Below are 17743 nucleotides of genomic sequence, written 5' to 3' on the forward strand. Positions count from 1 at the left end.
CCTACCATAGAACTTGGGCAACTGAGTTATCCACGTAACTGAGTCCTTCCTGCTACTCATACTTTAAAATATTGAAAAAGACAACATTTTATTTAAATATTTAGCTGAGGGACTTCCCTCGTGGTGCAGTGGTTAAAAATCCACCTGCCAATGCAGGGGACATGGGTTCCAACCCTGGTCCAGGAAAATCCCACATGCCGTGCAACAACTAAGCCCATGCACCACAACTACTGAGGTTGTGCTCTAGAGCCCTCGAGCCACGACTACTGAAGCCCGTGTGCCTACAGCCCACGCTCCGCTACAAGAGAAGCCACCGCAATGAGAAGCCCGTGCACCGCAACGAAGAGTAGCCCCTGCTTGCCGCAACTAGAGAAAGCCCGCGCGCAGCAACAAAGACCCAATGCAACCAAAAATAAATTAATTAACAAAAAAGATAAACAAATAACTTTTAAAATAATATATATTTATTTATATGTATATTTATATATATATATAGCTGAGTGCAGAGAAACTATGGTAAATTCCCACAGGCCAGAAAGGAAAGGAGAACTGAAAGTCAGACGGCAAGCATACAACTGGCACTGTGTGGCCATGAGAGGATGCAAAGGAATTCCCAGATCAGAACTGTCCCTAAAGGGGAAGGACTTGGGTTTTAAACCAGGCAGAAGCGGGAAGCTGAACTAAGACCTTTGCATGTCTAGACCTCCAGAAAGCTGTATTTCCAGTGTAAAAGGTCACAGAAAGGTCACTATACAAAATCAACAGCATGCTGATGCACCTCCAAATCTCTTCATGCACTTCCTTAAAAGCAATTTGTAATAGGTGCCCAAAATATGACGTACATATAAATAAATCTAAAAGAAGTATTACGACACATCCATGGAGAAAATTATAAAATGAATTGAAGAACATGGAAAAGACCTAAATTAAATGAAGAGATTTATCATGTTCATGGTGGGAACACTCGTTATAATAGAGCATCAATTCACCTCCAATTTAGCCTACAAACTTCACGTATTTCTAGTCAAAGTCTCATGGTTTTGGGTAAAAATTTATACAATGATCCGTTAAGTTACATGGAAGAATAAATGTCATCAAAGAGCTAGGAACATTTTTAAGAAGATTAAAGAGAAAGGCCTGTGTCTGCTGCACTTTTTCTCAGCCCAGCTACACTGTCACTAGCACCCTGCATAAGAAATGCTCCTAGTGGCAAATCAACCTTTGTCAGTGGTCACATTTAACTGTCCCAAATTCTGTCTTTGTTATTGCTTTCACCATGCTCTTCAAAACCTGAGCCTGACTCTATAGCTTTTGAATGTGTTTTATTTTTTTTTAGTAAAATTAAATATATAAATAAAACTAAAAGAACTAAAGAAGTTAAAAATAATCCAAACAAATATCAGAATTTATTATAATAGTTTGGTAATTAAAATCAAGTAACTAAACAAACCAACAGTGTGGGCTTGATGAGATATGGAATTCTACATCAGTAGAGAAAGAGCAGTCTTTAATTAATAGCTCTTCCACAACTACCTTCCCATTTTGAAAAATAATAGTAGTAATCTCTACCTCATGCCATAGATTTAAAGCCTAAATATAAAAAGCAAAATTTTAACTTTTGGGGAAAAAAATACAGAAAGATATTTTGCCTTTGTGGTTAAAGAAACACTCTTAAACAAGACCCCCCAAAAGCACATATAATACAAATATGTCATTTACTACATACAAGAAGTATTCAAAATGTTTTACATTTATTAACTAATTCAGTCTTCTCAACAACCCTAAGACGTAGGTAGTACTATTGCCTCCATTTTCCAGATGGGGGAAGTTGTGCACAGAGATGTTAAGAAATTAGCTCAAGGTTACACAGCAAGGAAGGGATAGAACTGCGATATGAATCCATGTTCTAACCCACCAAACTATACCTCACATTAAAATTTTAAATTCTATATGATAAAAAAAAACAGAAAAATGTCAGATATGCCTAGGACTAGAAGATATTTCCAGCACAGAAGTATATATTAAAGAACACTTACAAATCAATTTAAAAGGACAAAAAGCACACTGAAAAGTGGTCAAAGGTAATGAGAGGCAGTTCACTGAAGAAGAATCCAAAAGGCCAATAAACAAATGAAAGATGTTAGATCTCATTATATATCAGGAAAGCAAAAATTAGAACAATGAGGTACTCACTAGTGAACCTCAGAGTGGATCTCACATTCACTAGATTGGCAAACATTAAGCCTGATGACACGAGGATGCAGAGAACCTAGAACTCACATTCCAGTAGAAGTGTCAACTGTTGCAGGCACTTTACAGAACAATTTGGCAGCACCTCAAAAAGTTACAGATACGTGTCTCTTACTAACCCAGCAATTCTGCTTCTAGGTTAATATCCAAGAAAAATGCCCATGTCCCCAGCCAGACATACATGTATTAGGATTTTACTGCAGCCTTGGTTGTAATAGTAAAAAATGTAAAACAACCTCAAACACCATGACTAGGGAATTCACAAACTCTGGTGTGATCACACAGTAGTATACAAGTGTTAATCTATTTCTATTAAATCTATAAATTCCAAACATAAAAATGAAACAAATTGTATAAATATTGATAAAACAGACCATTTACATAAGTTTTCAAACACAAAAACAACACTTTAGGACTTCCCTGGTGGCGCAATGGTTGAGAGTCCGCCTGCCGATGCAGGAGACACGGGTTCGTGCCCCAGTCCGGGAAGATCCCACATGCCGTGGAGCGGCTGGGCCCGTGAGCCATGGCTGCTGAGCCTGCGCGTCCGGAGCCTGTGCTCCGCAACGGGAGAGGCCACAACAGTGAGAGGCCCGTGTACCGAAGCAAAAAAAAAAAAAAGAATCCACCTGCCAATGAAGGGGACATGGGCTCGAGCCCTGGTCCGGGAAGATCCCACATGCCACGGAGCAACTAAGCCCGCGAACCACAACCACTGAGCCCACACGCTGCAACTACTGAAGCCCACGTGCCTAGAGCCCGTGCTCCACAACAAGAGAAGCCACCGCAATGAGAAGCCCGAGCACAGCAAGGAAGAGTAGCCCCCGCTCTCGGCAACCAGAGAAAGCCCATGCGCAGCAACGAACACCCAACGCAGCCAAAAATAAATTATTTAAAAAAAAACCACTATATTTTCTCTGTGGTTGATTACCAGATCAAATTGTCATATATAAACATGCATAGAAATGACGTATGTTGATTTTAGGATAGTGAGTATGATACTTTTGGTGGGGATTGGGAAAGGGAACAGAGGGGGCCCTTTATAACTTTGAACCTCTTAAGAAGAGACATAGCAAAACACTGGCATTTGTGAAATCAGGCTGTTGGGATCACATGAGTCCACCATATTACTTTCCGTGCACATAAAGCATTTCCAAGTTACAAGTAGCCTGAAAATGTAACAACCCTTTTCTTACTGGAACACCAATACTAAATTCTTCCGCTTTGCTTTCCTCTGTAAATCTGTCCAACTTGCCTCATCCAGCCTTTTTTCCCACAATTCCCCAAACATGGCTACTTGCATCAAGATATTCTCATTTGTCTCTCAAATATTTCACATTAATTCCCAACTGTGCATCTCCAGGTACTGCCCACATTCTCCCCTACAATTTGCACCCACTTAAGAAAAAGGAGAGCTTTCAAATGAAGGTGGTAGAGACCTGAAGACAGTAGGCAGTAATTCACTGACTGTCCACTTGTTTATAACAGAAAGTGAAGCTCTAGGTCTGTCATACTTGGGTTGACTCACGTGTGCATCTTGACACCACCCTATCACCTCCTTCTGGTACCCGACTCCTAAATACACATTCTCATTTGTAACGTAGAAGAGAACATGATTTAACTGTCCAATCAAAAACAAATTTTGCATTTATTACCACACAGAGAAACTGTCCAAACATAAACCTACTTAAGTGACTCAATTTTATGATAAACCCCCAAAATATGTTTGGGTTTTTTGGGGTTTTTTTAAACATTTATTTATTTACGGCTGCACTGGGTCTTCGTTGCTTCTTGCGGGCTTTCTCTAGTTGCGGTGAGTGGGGGCTACTCTTCCTTGCGGTGCGCAGGCTGCTCATTGCAGTGGCTTCTCTTGTTGCGGAGCACGGGCTCTAGGCACACGGGCTTCAGTAGTTGTGGCACAGGGGCTCAGTAGTTGTGGTTCGCGGGCTCTAGAATGCAGGCTCAGTAGTCATGGCACACTGGCTTAGTTGCTCCGCGGCATGTGGGATCTTCCCGGACCAGGGCTCGATCCCGTGTCCCCTGCATTGGCAGGCGGATTCTTAACCACTGCACCACCAGGGAAGCCCTGTTTGGTTTTTTTAATAAAGCAAAATTGAAAACAACATAAATGTTTTTGGGTGTGACTGCTGTCTCTAACACACTGTAACAAAAATCCCCAAGTACTCATAATTAACTTTTTAAATTAGAAACAACACCTAAAGTTTTATGATATGCCTCTAATTAGATCTGATTATCAGTGTTTCTTTAACTTTTACTAAGAAGGAGCCTTTTAAAGGTAATAATGAAGCAATTTATTTCTGAATAGTGGTAATTGTATGTTATGGCTGGTTTGTAATTTTGAAGAGAATGGGATTATGTGAAGTCTTCCAAATGAGTGATATAAAAATTATGGATTCCAATAAGATTCTAACTGTATAATTAAAAAGCCTGCTTGTAACTAGAACCTGGTAGACAAAGAAACTGCATGAATTTTTTGTTTAATAATAACAACAGTTTCCTTATGAGACCAATGGTAATAGAAAGTAAATTTAGACCTATGACAAATAGTTTCCTTCCTTTGGGAGACAGAAGGCTGATAAAAACAAATTATGGATCTGTTAACTTGTTGATAGCAATGTTATTTATGAACAGGAAGCGCCAACCTTTCCTGTTCTCTCTTTAAAACAAAGAAAAGTGAATCATACAAAAAATGAGCTTTTAAAAGAGACAGTACAAAAGCTAAAATTTCTGAAAAGCCACGCCAAGGCAAGATTATAAAAGTGTCTGTAACTGGTATTGCTTCCCCAAGCAAATCCTTAAAAAAGGAGGTGGTGGCAAAACTATTAGTACGCACGTGGATAGATTCTTTTCTTAAAAAAATGTATTTATTTTTATTTTTGGCTGCATCGGGTCTTAGTTGTGTGGGATCTTTCATTGTGGTGCCCTGGCTTCTCTCTAGTTGAGGCTCGTGGGCTCAGTAGTTGCGATGCGTGGGCTCAGTAGTTGCGATGCGTGGGCTTAGTTGCCCCGTGACATGAGGGATCTTAGTTCCCTGGCCAGGGATCGAACCCGCATCCCCTGCATAGGAAGGCGAATTCTTAACCACTGGACTGCCAGGGAAATCCCATAGATTCTGATGAAGGAGGGCACTAGCGGCACGAAGCTATCTGGCCAGTGACCCTAACCGAGTCCCCTCATTTTATAGGTGATAAATCAGAGTAGCAAAATGACATACCCAATGACAGAGGCAGAACTGTGGCAACCTTTCTGTTTGGTGCATTTTTTTCTTCCTGTAGGACCATATCATAGTGCCTAGCAACATAGTTAAGTAATTTTTAACATCGAGATATAATAGTAAAGACAATATTATAATGCATAAGAAACTGTAGTTCTTGCTTTGTAGCCAGATTGATATAGGTTTGATTAGCGTCTCCTTGACTTACTCCCTATGAGATCTGGTTGCACAGTCATGTATAAACGAATAATAAGGTCCTCACTCATACAACTTTGCTATTAGTTAACTACCAAATCCTTGCTTATTCATTTTGTGCTTATTTTTCTTTTACGCGACCTAGAAAATTTGTCACATATGCCAACATTCATACACAAGCACACAGTGCACTTCCTGGAGGAGGGGAGCAAGAAATCCTAGTCGGGATGCACAGTCTTTATCTTTGAGATCACTCTAGCAAATAAAATTATTTAAAACTAATAAACATGTATTTACGCACTTTTTGGATCAATTACACACAATGCCACTCCAGAAGAAAGAAAAAAAGTGTTGTGCATAATGTTCTTTACAATCTGGCTTAAGTAGGTGTTGAAGCATTAAACCACTACAGTAGGCCTTTCACATGATGGAGTTGCTAGAACATTCTAGAATTAGGAAGAGAAGATTCAAATTCCTACTCAGAGGACAAGTGATCTCTGTAGGGGACATACGGTGTTTTTACAACCCAGCACATACATTTCTTATAAAACCCATAATCACAGTGTCTCACTGGCCCCCTCTAACCACTGCCAGCAGCCATCATGGTTGCTCATCCTCCTACACACAGTGATTGGTTCATGGGTTGGGTCCATAAACCAACAGGGTTAATTAGTATGTCCCATATGATCATACAGGAATATTGAAAGAGAAAAAAAGGGTTCCTCTGGTATAGCAAGCCATAAGGACAATTAAAATTGATTCTGCCAGTGGCCATCTTGCACATGGAAAGTTCTGGCCTCAAAAAGAATCTACGCAGAGGCAAGCTGGGCTGAGAAGTGGATAGAAGGAACAAGAGAGTTCTGACCTTTTCTGAGCCCCTTGATCCAGCCATACTTGATGATCCAACTACTGAATCTCCCAATTATATCCTTCTAAGAGTTTGTGCTATCTCGCCAACACATTCTTTTAAGTTCATTTATAACTTATAAAGAATTCTGGTCAAGGCAAGCTTCATCTTGCAAGTGTTTATCGTAACATTTTTAATACTTGCAAACTTGCAGTGACCTTGTCTACCTTCCCCACTGTGACCACCTTCCCCGCCTAGACTAACTCTAAATCCTTCACTTTGTCAATGGGCTTTTACAAAACAGGAGCACTCCCTTTTAGCCTAAAAGACCTCCCTGAAACTTTTTACTCTAAGGACCACACGAGAAGTGACTCAGTGGGCCAGAGAAATGTCCTAGGCCACCTCCCTCCTGCAAACACCCTCCCCAGGCTTACCAAATTGAACTCCAGCCTCAATTTTACTGCTGAGCAGGTCAGTGGTTGCCTGCAAATTGGGAGCAAAGGTTATGTGCCAGGAGAGAGGGATTACAAAGGAGGATAAGGAAACTTTGGGGGTTGATATGTTCAAGGTCGTGAAAGCAATGATGGCTTCACAGGTGTATATATGTGTCACAACTTTATCAAATTTATACTTTAAATATGTGCAGCTTATTGTATGTCATTAATACCTCAATAGAACTATTCTAACACACACACACACACACACACACAGAGCTTTATGAGGAAAAGCATTTTACAGCGTTATCCTTCTTCCAGCAGGGAACAAACCCTAATGCCTAGAGTTGCAGATGTAATTGGGTGACAAAGAAGAAAGTCACATACCAAGGATGGTAGGGCAGGATAATTGGGACCTTGATAACATGCTTGCATTGTGCACCTTCTCTAGATTACCTACTTCTAGACATCTTGCTACATGAAAATAATACAGCTGACTATTCGAAGCAGCAGTAGCTGCGTTTCTCTTACCAGCAGCTGGACTCTATTCCTAATATGGTAGTCTTTGATGGTCTTTAACTTAAAGCCAATAGATCAGGTGATTCCCATGCCGGCTATCTTTTGTTTCTAATCTCAGAATAAAGTCCAAATACCAGGCTGACAAATCCAAGAATGCGAAGGGCCTGGCTTACCTCTCAAGGTAACTCATTAGCCACTATTCCCCACCTCCAGTCATACTTCGAATTCTTCTAATGAGCCCTCTACACTTTGAGAGCCATACAGTCAAAGCACGTGTTGACCTGATATTCCTAGAATGTGGCTAAGTGCCTGGTACAGAAGAGGTACTCAAAATACACTGCAGATGGAAAGAGCTCATGATCTTGTTCATTATGCTTTAGGGATAGGGAAATGCTTATTCCCTAACGTAATCAATATTTGGGGTGAAGAAATCCATCCTCATGTGTTCCAGATTATTCTTTCTCTATATAACCTATAAAAGAGAGTTTCATTCTTTCACCAAATATCCACCACACTGCAGAAACAACATGCAAAGAGAGAGCATTTCTAGAGCAGCTACACTTTTTGAGCATCCAAATTCTACCAGGGTAAGTGAATTGCTTTGAGGACGAAAGAGGAACGTAGAACTTTGAAAAAACTGGATGCGGTTCTGCAGTTAAATCATTCAAAAATGTTTTGTCAGCACTAAAGCAAGAGAGAAGACGTGATGATAGTGGAGGGTAAGAAACTTAAAACAGTAATAAGATTTAAAAGGACTATACCACCAAAATGTAACGCAGCATCCACTGATACATTAAAAACTAAGTCCCCAGACCTCTCCATGCTTCAACAGTCATAAGAGTAATTACACGTGACACTGAACTCTCCCTCTGAACTTCTGCCTAATGTGAACAATTGAAGAACAATTCAGTGATTATGAAGCATGTGTTTCTCTGATACCAAACATCTGGATGGAAATTTGAAAATTCTGTAAATAATCTGGATACTGCTAAATATCCAGACATTTAGTGTTGAAGCCAAGACCGCAGTTCTTCGTCTCATTTTCATTCCTCAAATGATACAAGGAAGGCTCATGTGCTGTTGTCACATATTTTTCTTCTCTGTGTTCTCCTTGGTGCCAAGCAGATTGCTTTATACTTACAAGGCACGGAATACATAATATATAATATCTGCTGGGAAGAAATTATATAAAGAGAATCAAAAGTAAGGCATCCTGACTTGCCATTTTCCAAGGATAACTGGTTTGAGGTAGCACTCACAACTGCCAACAAAGTTTCAACCCCACCCTACGTCTTCCTTCTTCGGAGCAGTTTTGGGAGAGAAGAAGTGGAATTATGGGTGAAACAGCCCTGCACTGCCTCCTTCTTTCAATCAACTAAATGTCAACCATATGGCAAGGCTGTGCTGGGCATTCAGGAAAGCCGGAGTGATTGGGACACGGTCCTTACTGTTGAGGGACATATAGTCTATCATATGACAAAATAAAAGGGAAATTGCTTTTTTCAGTGACTTCTTCATTGATCAACTTAAGAATCATAACTTAGTCCTCATCTTACTTGGCAGCATTTGACACAGATGTTCAACTCTGCCTCCTTAAAATGACGTGCATTTGGCTTCTAAGACACCCGCCTCTACCAGGTTTTCCTCCTACCTGACAGGCCATTGCTTCTCAGGCTCCTTGGCTGGTTCCTCCTTGTCTCTGAAAACTGTTATTATAAGAGTGTCCTGGGCTTCCCTGGTGGCGCAGTGGTTGAGAGTCCGCCTGCCGATGCAGGGAACACAGGTTCGTGCCCCGGTCCGGGAAGATGCCACATGCCGCAGAGCGGCTGGGCCCGTGAGCCATGGCCATTGAGCCTGCGCGTCCGGAGCCTGTGCTCCGCAACGGGAGAGGCCACAACAGTGAGAGGCCCACGTACCGCAAAAAAAAAAAAAAAAAAAAAAAAAAAAAGGAGTGTCCTTTATTAGACTACCTGCCATCTGACATCTCCACTTGGGTATCTTATGGCATCACATCTAATACTGAACCTCTTATGTTCCTTCCAAAGCCTGTTCCACCCAGTCTCCCCATTCCCGTTAACAGCAGATTCAGCAAGCCAGTTGTTTAGGCCATAAACCACAAGTAATCTGTGACTGGTCGCACTCCATATTCTCATCCATCAGGAAACTATGTTGGCACCACCTTCAAAATACACCCAAAAGCTGACCATTTCTCTTACTTCCATTGCTATAATATTGGTCCAAACCTCCATCATCTTTGCTTAAATTACTGCAGTAGCCTTACAGGTGATCTCACTGTTTCTACTTTTGCCATCTGTAATCTACTTTCAATTCAGGAGCCAGACAAACGTTTAAATGAAAATCATGCCCAAAGCCACCAATGGCTCCCCATTTCCCTTCGTGTAAAAGTTCAATTCCTTCAATCTGGGTCCCAGAAACTCTCTGACTCATTTCCAACCACTCCAGCCACCGCTTGCTCACTCTGTCCCAGCCACAGGCGTCCTCTCTGTCCCTTGCATAAATCAGAAATACTCCTTCAGGATCTCTCAAAGGCCGTTCCCTCCACGGACTTTTTCCAGATGTCTGTCCTTCACCTCTTTCAAGTTGTTGTTCCACTGCTATCTTACCGAGAAGGCTAATCCTGACCACCACACATAAAAGTATGCCCTTATCCTCCCCTACCCCCCCCCACTGCCCCACTGTGCTTCAGCCTTCTTACTCCATTTTTCTCCATAGCATTTTACCTTCTAACATGATGTATAACTTATTTGCTTATTTGCTTATCATCTACCTTCCTCCCCAAACGTAAGATCCATGAACGCAGGACCTTTTGGTTTGTTTCGCTCACTGCTGCTCTTGCTTAATTAATATTATTGGAATGAATAAAAGAAAAATTATTTGGGTTCGTCTTAACATTTATGTTAGACTAATAATAATAAATTAGACTAATAATATAAAGAACCCTATCCAACAATGATTCTAGTACAATTTTACGGAAAGCTGATTTGTTCATGGGAAAGGTTACAGGAAAACCTCAGATGCACAGGAGAGCTTGGCCAACAATGGGAGGAGAGAAAAGAGAAAAGAGTATTTCAAGAAACATATTAGATTCTACAGTAGACAGATAAAAGCAATTCCTATTTATTATTTTTAACCCAACGCTAATTTTCATGTCTTAAAATATTTGGCTGCCTTCTAGATTTAATTTTGATCAAATTATCCTGTTTATGCAAGCTTTCATTAGGTATGTTTTACCTCTGTTGAAAAGGGAACAGCCAATTCTGCAAATTCCATTCAAGAAGTATTTAGAAAGTATAAGCTCTGTGCTAAAAAAAAAAAAAAAAAAAAAAAAAAATGCTACAAACCAAAGGATGCAACAAAGAGAAAGCTATGATCTCCGCCAATAAACGGTGGATAGTCTAGCTGGGGAAAAAGCAAACACAAAGCAATCTATAGTATGGAGCATTGGTATGGTTAATGGCAAAGACAGAGTAAAATAAAATCTTACAACACTGACTCTCAGCCCTCACTGTAATTTAGAATTAGCTAGGAAGATTTTTAAAAGGGTTTTTTTTAACCAAAAAATCACATGCCTCTCCCTGTCTCTGAATACTGATTGAATTAGTCTGGGGTGGCACTCAAGTAGTAAGATTGATTCCCAAGTGAAAATTTAAGGAAACAATTCTTTCTGACTTAAGAAACCGGAGGCTTTATTTGAGTAGTTTTACAAAGACAGAACAAGGTATTATAGGTCAAGAGCAGAGGATCAGCAAAGACAGGCAACAAAGGGCAAAATGTCTGGAGAACCCTCTGTGGCTGAAATATATGAAGACATGCACACGGGAAGAGCGGATGGTGAAAGATCTTGAATGGCATGCTAAGGAATTCGGGTTTATTCTCTGAGAGTTTTCATCCACTATTACAAGTGCGTTATTCATTTTACAGTGATAAGATAATATGGAGGAACAATTCAGGTGAAATGTGATAAGAAGGAAGACGAACTAAACCTAGCCTGTCTTCACCAGTAATTCATATGTGTTTGAGGTGATGATGGCCCACTTTTAAACTACCTAAAACTGTATGCAAATTAAACCACTGAGATGTTCAAATCTCACTTTTCAAACGTAGGCTGAAATACAATTATTCCCCTAATAAATTTTCTTTCTTTCTAAAAGCCTCTTAATTATGTTGTTAAACTTTGTGAAAGAAAATAACCTCATTTCAAGTAAGAAATGACATAGCACATTTCGGTAACTGTTTTAAAATCAAAAGTTGGGAAATTTCACAAACACATTTGGCACAAAGGCCGACTATGAACACCAGCTCAACAGCATCACGTGAAAATTCCAGGTTCTGTAAACAGTGAATCATTTTTAAATTCAAAATCCAAGTAAATATTCAGCAACCACTTAAATATTTTAAATTCATTCAGTAGTTTGAACAAGGGCTGAGAAATAACATAAGCCTAACCACATATTAAATAAGAATAATTTGAAAAATAATGATCAGAATTTTGAAAAATGTCAAATACAATAATTTGAAGGCAATTACAAAAGTAGATTTTTTTCTTTGGCTGAAGTATTAGCGTTTTTCATTTATTTTGGAGTAGAAACTGAACAAAATTATACTTTTCCAGCCCTCTAATTACCAGAATAGGACTTTTAAAAATGTACAGGAAAATCGTTCCAAATTTATACTCACCATACCTCAGTCATTTTTTTCTTACAACTGAAAGATTAATACTACTGCTTTGAGGGTATGAACTCTTGCCCCCGTAGGGCCTGCTTGAGTTAACACCAGCCTGTAAGTGTTAGAAATCCCAGTAGCTTGAAAACCTTTCCATTGTAACTTACAGGTTTGTAATTCAGAAATTTAAAATAATTCAACTTTTTCCACGAAGCTGTAACAACTTGCTCTTTTTTCTATAGCACATCCAAAGCATTTATCCACATTCTCTCCTTTTATCCTAACAACTCCACACGGGAAGAATGAAAAATATCATCACCAGTTTATAAATGAAAAAAGTGAAACTCAGATGGAGACGTTTGCCCAAGGTTAAATTCCAAGCAAGCTGTACAGTTGGTATTCAAATTTAGGTTTTCTTCCGAAACCCAGCTGTTTTTCTCTCCATAGACTGTACAGATATATATATATATATATATATATATATATATATATATATTTATCTGCTATGTTTTACCTATTTTAAGACAACCTCAATTTCAGAGATACCTAAAACGCAAATAAACATATGCCTTAAAATGAATGTAAATTGGTATAATTTTTGACTGCATGGAGATTTTTTTCCCCAAAGCAACCAAAGATATAGAAAAAATATTGCAAAAAACCAACAGAAGCAAACTTAGATTTTAGAAGAATAAATACAGAATAAGAAACAAAACTGAAACTTCTGAAATGACCCTTATTTAAAGACCATGAGTTATATTCTGTTCCTTACGTTCTTAATTAAAACTATTCATACACACACACACACACACACATACATATAAACAGCAGTCGATTCCTAGAAGTCTTTTCTTCTCTGCTTAAGAAGCACAAGGAGACATATTCAAAACGTTACATATTTTAATACAACACTTATTTCATACCTTCTAAAATTCCCCACAAATCACTAGGAATAATTAAAGTTATTTTTCACTTTTTTTCAAAATACTTTCAATCAAAATTATTTTAAAATAAACGATTAAAAATAAAATAGACCGTTTTCCCAAAGCAGTTTTCACTTGTGTTTATATCCTGAACAGTATCAAAAAGACCAAGCTATTTCCACACTTCCTCAATTCAATCATACCTTCTTCTCCAACCCACAAAGACCTACCCTAGTCCTAAATTTTGTGGCACCTAAAGTCAGTCCTTCCCTTATATAACATTAATTTTTCCACTCCATAAATCCCCACTAGATCCTGTCTTCACAGAGGAGGTACTTGCCTTTGTATGTGTTTATTATTTCCCACAGTTCTCAGCAGAATGCACACAGTAAGCAAATGTTTATTGACTGAAGAAAGCTCTTGAGATCATATGTAGAGAAGATAGTGAATGAAAAAGAGGCTTCATAAGGCATGTTGATTTCAAAGCCCAGTTTGGTTCACTGCTGTATTCCCAGACAGAACAGTGCCTTGCACACAGTAGACACTCAATAAATATTTGTTGAGTGAAGAAACATTCAGTTTCTATAAATGTAGGAAGTTCTAGAGCAAGTCACTCTCTTTTGTATAACATCATGAAAGTGCATAAAGAAACCATAGCTTCTCCCTTTCCTCCCGTATCTATAAACTGTTGATATTCACTACACTAACGTAAAGTTGTTCATTACTAGGGATTCTATTAATTAAAACAACCAAACCATAACCAACAACAAAAATCAGCCCCTCCTCTGGCTAGTGATCAAAAATCCATGACAAGTTTAGGGGATGTTCCATCCAACCTATTTTAATGACATGCTTTCTGGACTGGTCACGAATTCTGCCCTAATCTCAAGGTCATAAGCAGGCCACCTGAGCACGTGGACAGTCAGGCTGCCCTAAGTTCCTCAAGAAAATGCTTCAGGGCAAGAGTGATGACTCAAAGCAGACCATGGCCTTTACACCTACCACACCCATACGCAATCCTGGATTTACTAACACTTTTAGAAATAATCTCAGATCCAATCCCACAACTTTGAGCTTATTTCGGAGGCAGCGACCCAGGTGGGATTGGAACCTATAAAGGGTCCTCCTATTCATGCCTTAAAAAGAAATGTCTCCCAAGTCTTCAGCCTTAACCCTTCCCCCAACCACCTGACATTTCCCATCTTAAAATGTTGAGGTGAAACCAGGGAAGATACAGAATCTAAATAATAGCAATGGCACATTTTCATCATCTATTTGAGACCTGGTTCAATGTTTACCTTTCATTCATTTCCAGTTTAAACTGCTGAACTCATCTAAACTTGTTCACAATGTATAAGCAGTAGACAGTAATTCATTTTAAGAAATATCCTCTTTCTAAAAAGCCTTAGGGCTTCCCTGGTGGTGCAGTGGTTAAGAATCCGTCTGCCAATGCAGGGGACACGTGTTCGAGCCCTGGTCCCGAGCAACTAAGCCCGTGCGCCACAACGACTGAGCCTGCACTCTGGAGCCCGCGAGCCACAACTACTGAAGCCCGCACGCATAGAGCCCGTGCTCCGCAACAAGAGAAGCCACCGCAATGAGAAGCCCGCGCACCGCATAAAGAGTAGCCCCTGCTCGCCGCAACAAGAGAAAGCCCGCGTGCAGCCAAAAATAAATAAATAAATTAATTCAAAAAAAAAAATAAAAAGGTTTAGATTTAAAAGGGCCAACCATCTTTACAGTCCTGTGAATTTCCAATTAATTTTTACTACAGTGCTATTAAAATCAATAGAATACACTCTGAAGGTCAATAATTTAGAACAGATATAAAAGTCTTATATAATATGTTCCTTCAGAGTTACCTTTCTCTTTGCTTTCCTAATACACAAGAGATTCAAGCAGAAATGACATGTCTCAAAAGCAACAGAACCAGACTTAAAAATAACTTGCCTTTAGAAAAAAAAATATATACGGCATATTAATCTGTATAGACCTCCTCAGTGACCTAAGTATGCAACGCAGACATTCTACTGTGTGTAAGCAGATACTATAAGGTTAAATGTCTGGCAAACAGGTAGCTAAATCATGAGGGGGAGGGGCAGAAGTCAGCATAAAATGGGGAATGTGAAGTTCTAAACAGGCCATCCATGCTAACAAAAGAAAATACCTGGAGAATTGGTCAGCTTTTACTTAATAAATAATCAATGTGATAGGCATGTTCAGGTGAGACAAAGGTGGATTCTCATCTGAAACTTGACATGGATCTCCGATTACAAGTACCTGAATCACCAGGTGGTCTAGAATTTTTCCCAAATCTAGGATTAGTGACATGTTGATTAGATTCCTACTAACTAGTCAGAAAGACATACTTTTTACAGGTTTATGTCTTGCTTTCAAAGCTTTGCAACCCTGTTCACATACAAGGGAACAGTAATGCTAAAAGGACCCAGCCTCTCCCTCCTGCTGGGGACCACAGGCAGACTCCGCACTCCAAGGATGTAACCTAAGCTTGCACAGATGGCCTAGCTCTCTGCTAATGCACAGGAGCTGGGTTTGTTTTCAGGGTGGATGCTGCAAAACAAACCCAGGTGTATTTATAGAAGGGAGCAAGACTATGATGGAGGGATGATGACAGAAGATGAAGTTTCTTCTGCATGGTAAAGAAGCCTGTGGAAAGATCTGGATCCCACAGCCTGGGTTCCACTTCTTGACTCGTCAACTATCAACTATGTAAAGTTATTAAAGCCCTTTTCGGTCTATTATCTTACGTATAAAATTTAGACAATGCCCCTTTTCTCGGATGATTGTCAGAAAAAGGAAAGTGTATGTAAAATCTGGGACGTGGTAGGCCATTGGTAAACGGCAATCTACTCTCCCATCCTCCTGTTCACCCTGAATTGCCCCTCAAAAATTACAAACATACACTGCAGGGTTAAAACTAAAAAGCCCAAGCTGGTTGGCAGGAAAAGAAACAACCTGGGTGGAGGCTCGCTTATTTACTGGGGAATTTAGCTTAAAATGGATTTAGGATAATGATAAGAGGGGAGATACATGGAAAAAGCATCAGGTATAAGCAAAACTCCCCCCCCCAACTCCCGCTCCCCGCAAAAAGACATTCCTTTATGTAAGCACGAAACAAACTTCGGAAGCTGCGGATATCCTGTGAACCTACACGGTGGCCTCAATTAAAATCACAGGCGCACGTAGAGCTAAACACGACGCACACCATCCATATGCCGCCTTGTCAGTTTCAGATCACGCTATTTTTGCAAAACTGTCCTCAAACCCGAGGCGGCTCCCGCCTCCAAATCCGCCCCAGATGGATTTGGGAGCCAAGAGCGAGTTGCAGAAGGTATAAGGATGGGAAAGTGAAGAGGTCTGGTCAAATAACTGAAAAACAAGGCGGTGGGTGAGGGGGCGGGGTAGAGCAATGGGGAAGAGACGCGGCCAGTGAGCCAGAAAGACGGCGGCTTCACAATGAAAGGAAGAGACTGCGACAGTCGCCGGCTCCTGGTCCCCGGCGGGGACGGATGGCGAGGCCGGGCGGGGGAGGCCAGAGCGTGGGAAGACAGAAAGGGGGTGCGGGATGAAGTGAGAGTCATTGGCCAGACAGGGAAGTCACGGAGCACCCGAGCAGGTGCAAAGCCCCCAGGGGGGGAGGAACGGGCTCGGGATACTCACGGTGTAGAGTAGGTTGAGCGCGCACAGGCAGTTCTTGGAACACGCGAAGCCCCCGCAAACCATCTTGGAGCCTGAGGTTCCCGGCAACTGCAGGTAAAGTCTGGCTCCGGCGGAGCCTCCAGGCAGCCTCTTTGTCCTTGCCTTCGGGGCCTGGCCGAGGCGACGCAGCAGCGGGGACGCGGTGGGGAGCCCGGGGCTTGGGAAGGGGCTGCAGCGCGCGGCGCGCCCGCGGCGGTTCCTACCCGCTCTGGAACCTGCGGCCGCAGCAGCTGAAGACAGAGTCAGAGCCCGAGCCCCGCCCAGACCCCCGCCTCGCCCCGCGCGCTGATTGGCCGCCGGCGGGGAACAAAGGTAGAAATATGCAAATAAATGCGCTCAGCTAGCTGGGATCCGGGAGGAGAGGGGAGGGGAGGGCAGGGGAGGGGAGGGGCGGGGCGGGGCGGCCCCTGGGAGAGGGGGAAGGGGCGAAGGCCTTGAGGGAGAGTGCCTGAGGCCAGAGTGCGTGGCAGCGACCTCGCCGCGGGTTCCTGGGGAGCAGGTGAGGAGAAGAGGGCGGGACTCCACGGAGATCCACGCTGGCAGGGAGAAAGATGACAGCACCTCTCGGTTCTTGGCCCCAGCGGGTGACGTGGCACCATTTTGAATGAGATTTTAAAATTAAGCACCTGGCCTTGTTTGAATGAAGGAAAAAAGGAAGGAATGAAGCAATAAATGAATGAACGTGAACGATTTAAAAGAGAGAATGAAGTGGGGGAAAATGAAAGGAAGGAAACAAGTGAAAGAATAAACGGAGAGATGAAATCTCTGCTTTTCTCAGAAAATAGGTAAGGTATATGGCCCATAATTGTGACTCTTGTCAGGTCAGATGTATCCTTCAGGGATTTGCAAAAGTGCTGATAAACTTTATCATACATGCAAAAGAAAATCAAGAGGTTTTTTGTCTTCCAATCTTGCATTTCAATAAGCTGAGGGGTTT

At 41.1% G+C, this 17743-nt stretch overlaps 1 protein-coding gene across 1 annotated transcript in view; it reads right to left on the reverse strand.

The window, feature by feature from the left end:
- Positions 1–17025, reverse strand: part of TSPAN13 (tetraspanin 13) — a 34265-nt gene extending 17240 nt beyond the window's left edge. The window contains exon 1 of the mRNA XM_060020417.1: positions 16768–17025. Within this exon, the coding sequence (XP_059876400.1) occupies positions 16768–16830 (63 nt within the window). The 5' untranslated portion in view covers positions 16831–17025. The remainder of the gene's footprint in view (positions 1–16767) is intronic.
- Positions 17026–17743: the final 718 nt, after the last annotated feature.

This window comes from Delphinus delphis, chromosome 9 (assembly GCF_949987515.2).
Source record: "Delphinus delphis chromosome 9, mDelDel1.2, whole genome shotgun sequence".
NCBI lineage: Eukaryota > Metazoa > Chordata > Mammalia > Artiodactyla > Delphinidae > Delphinus > Delphinus delphis.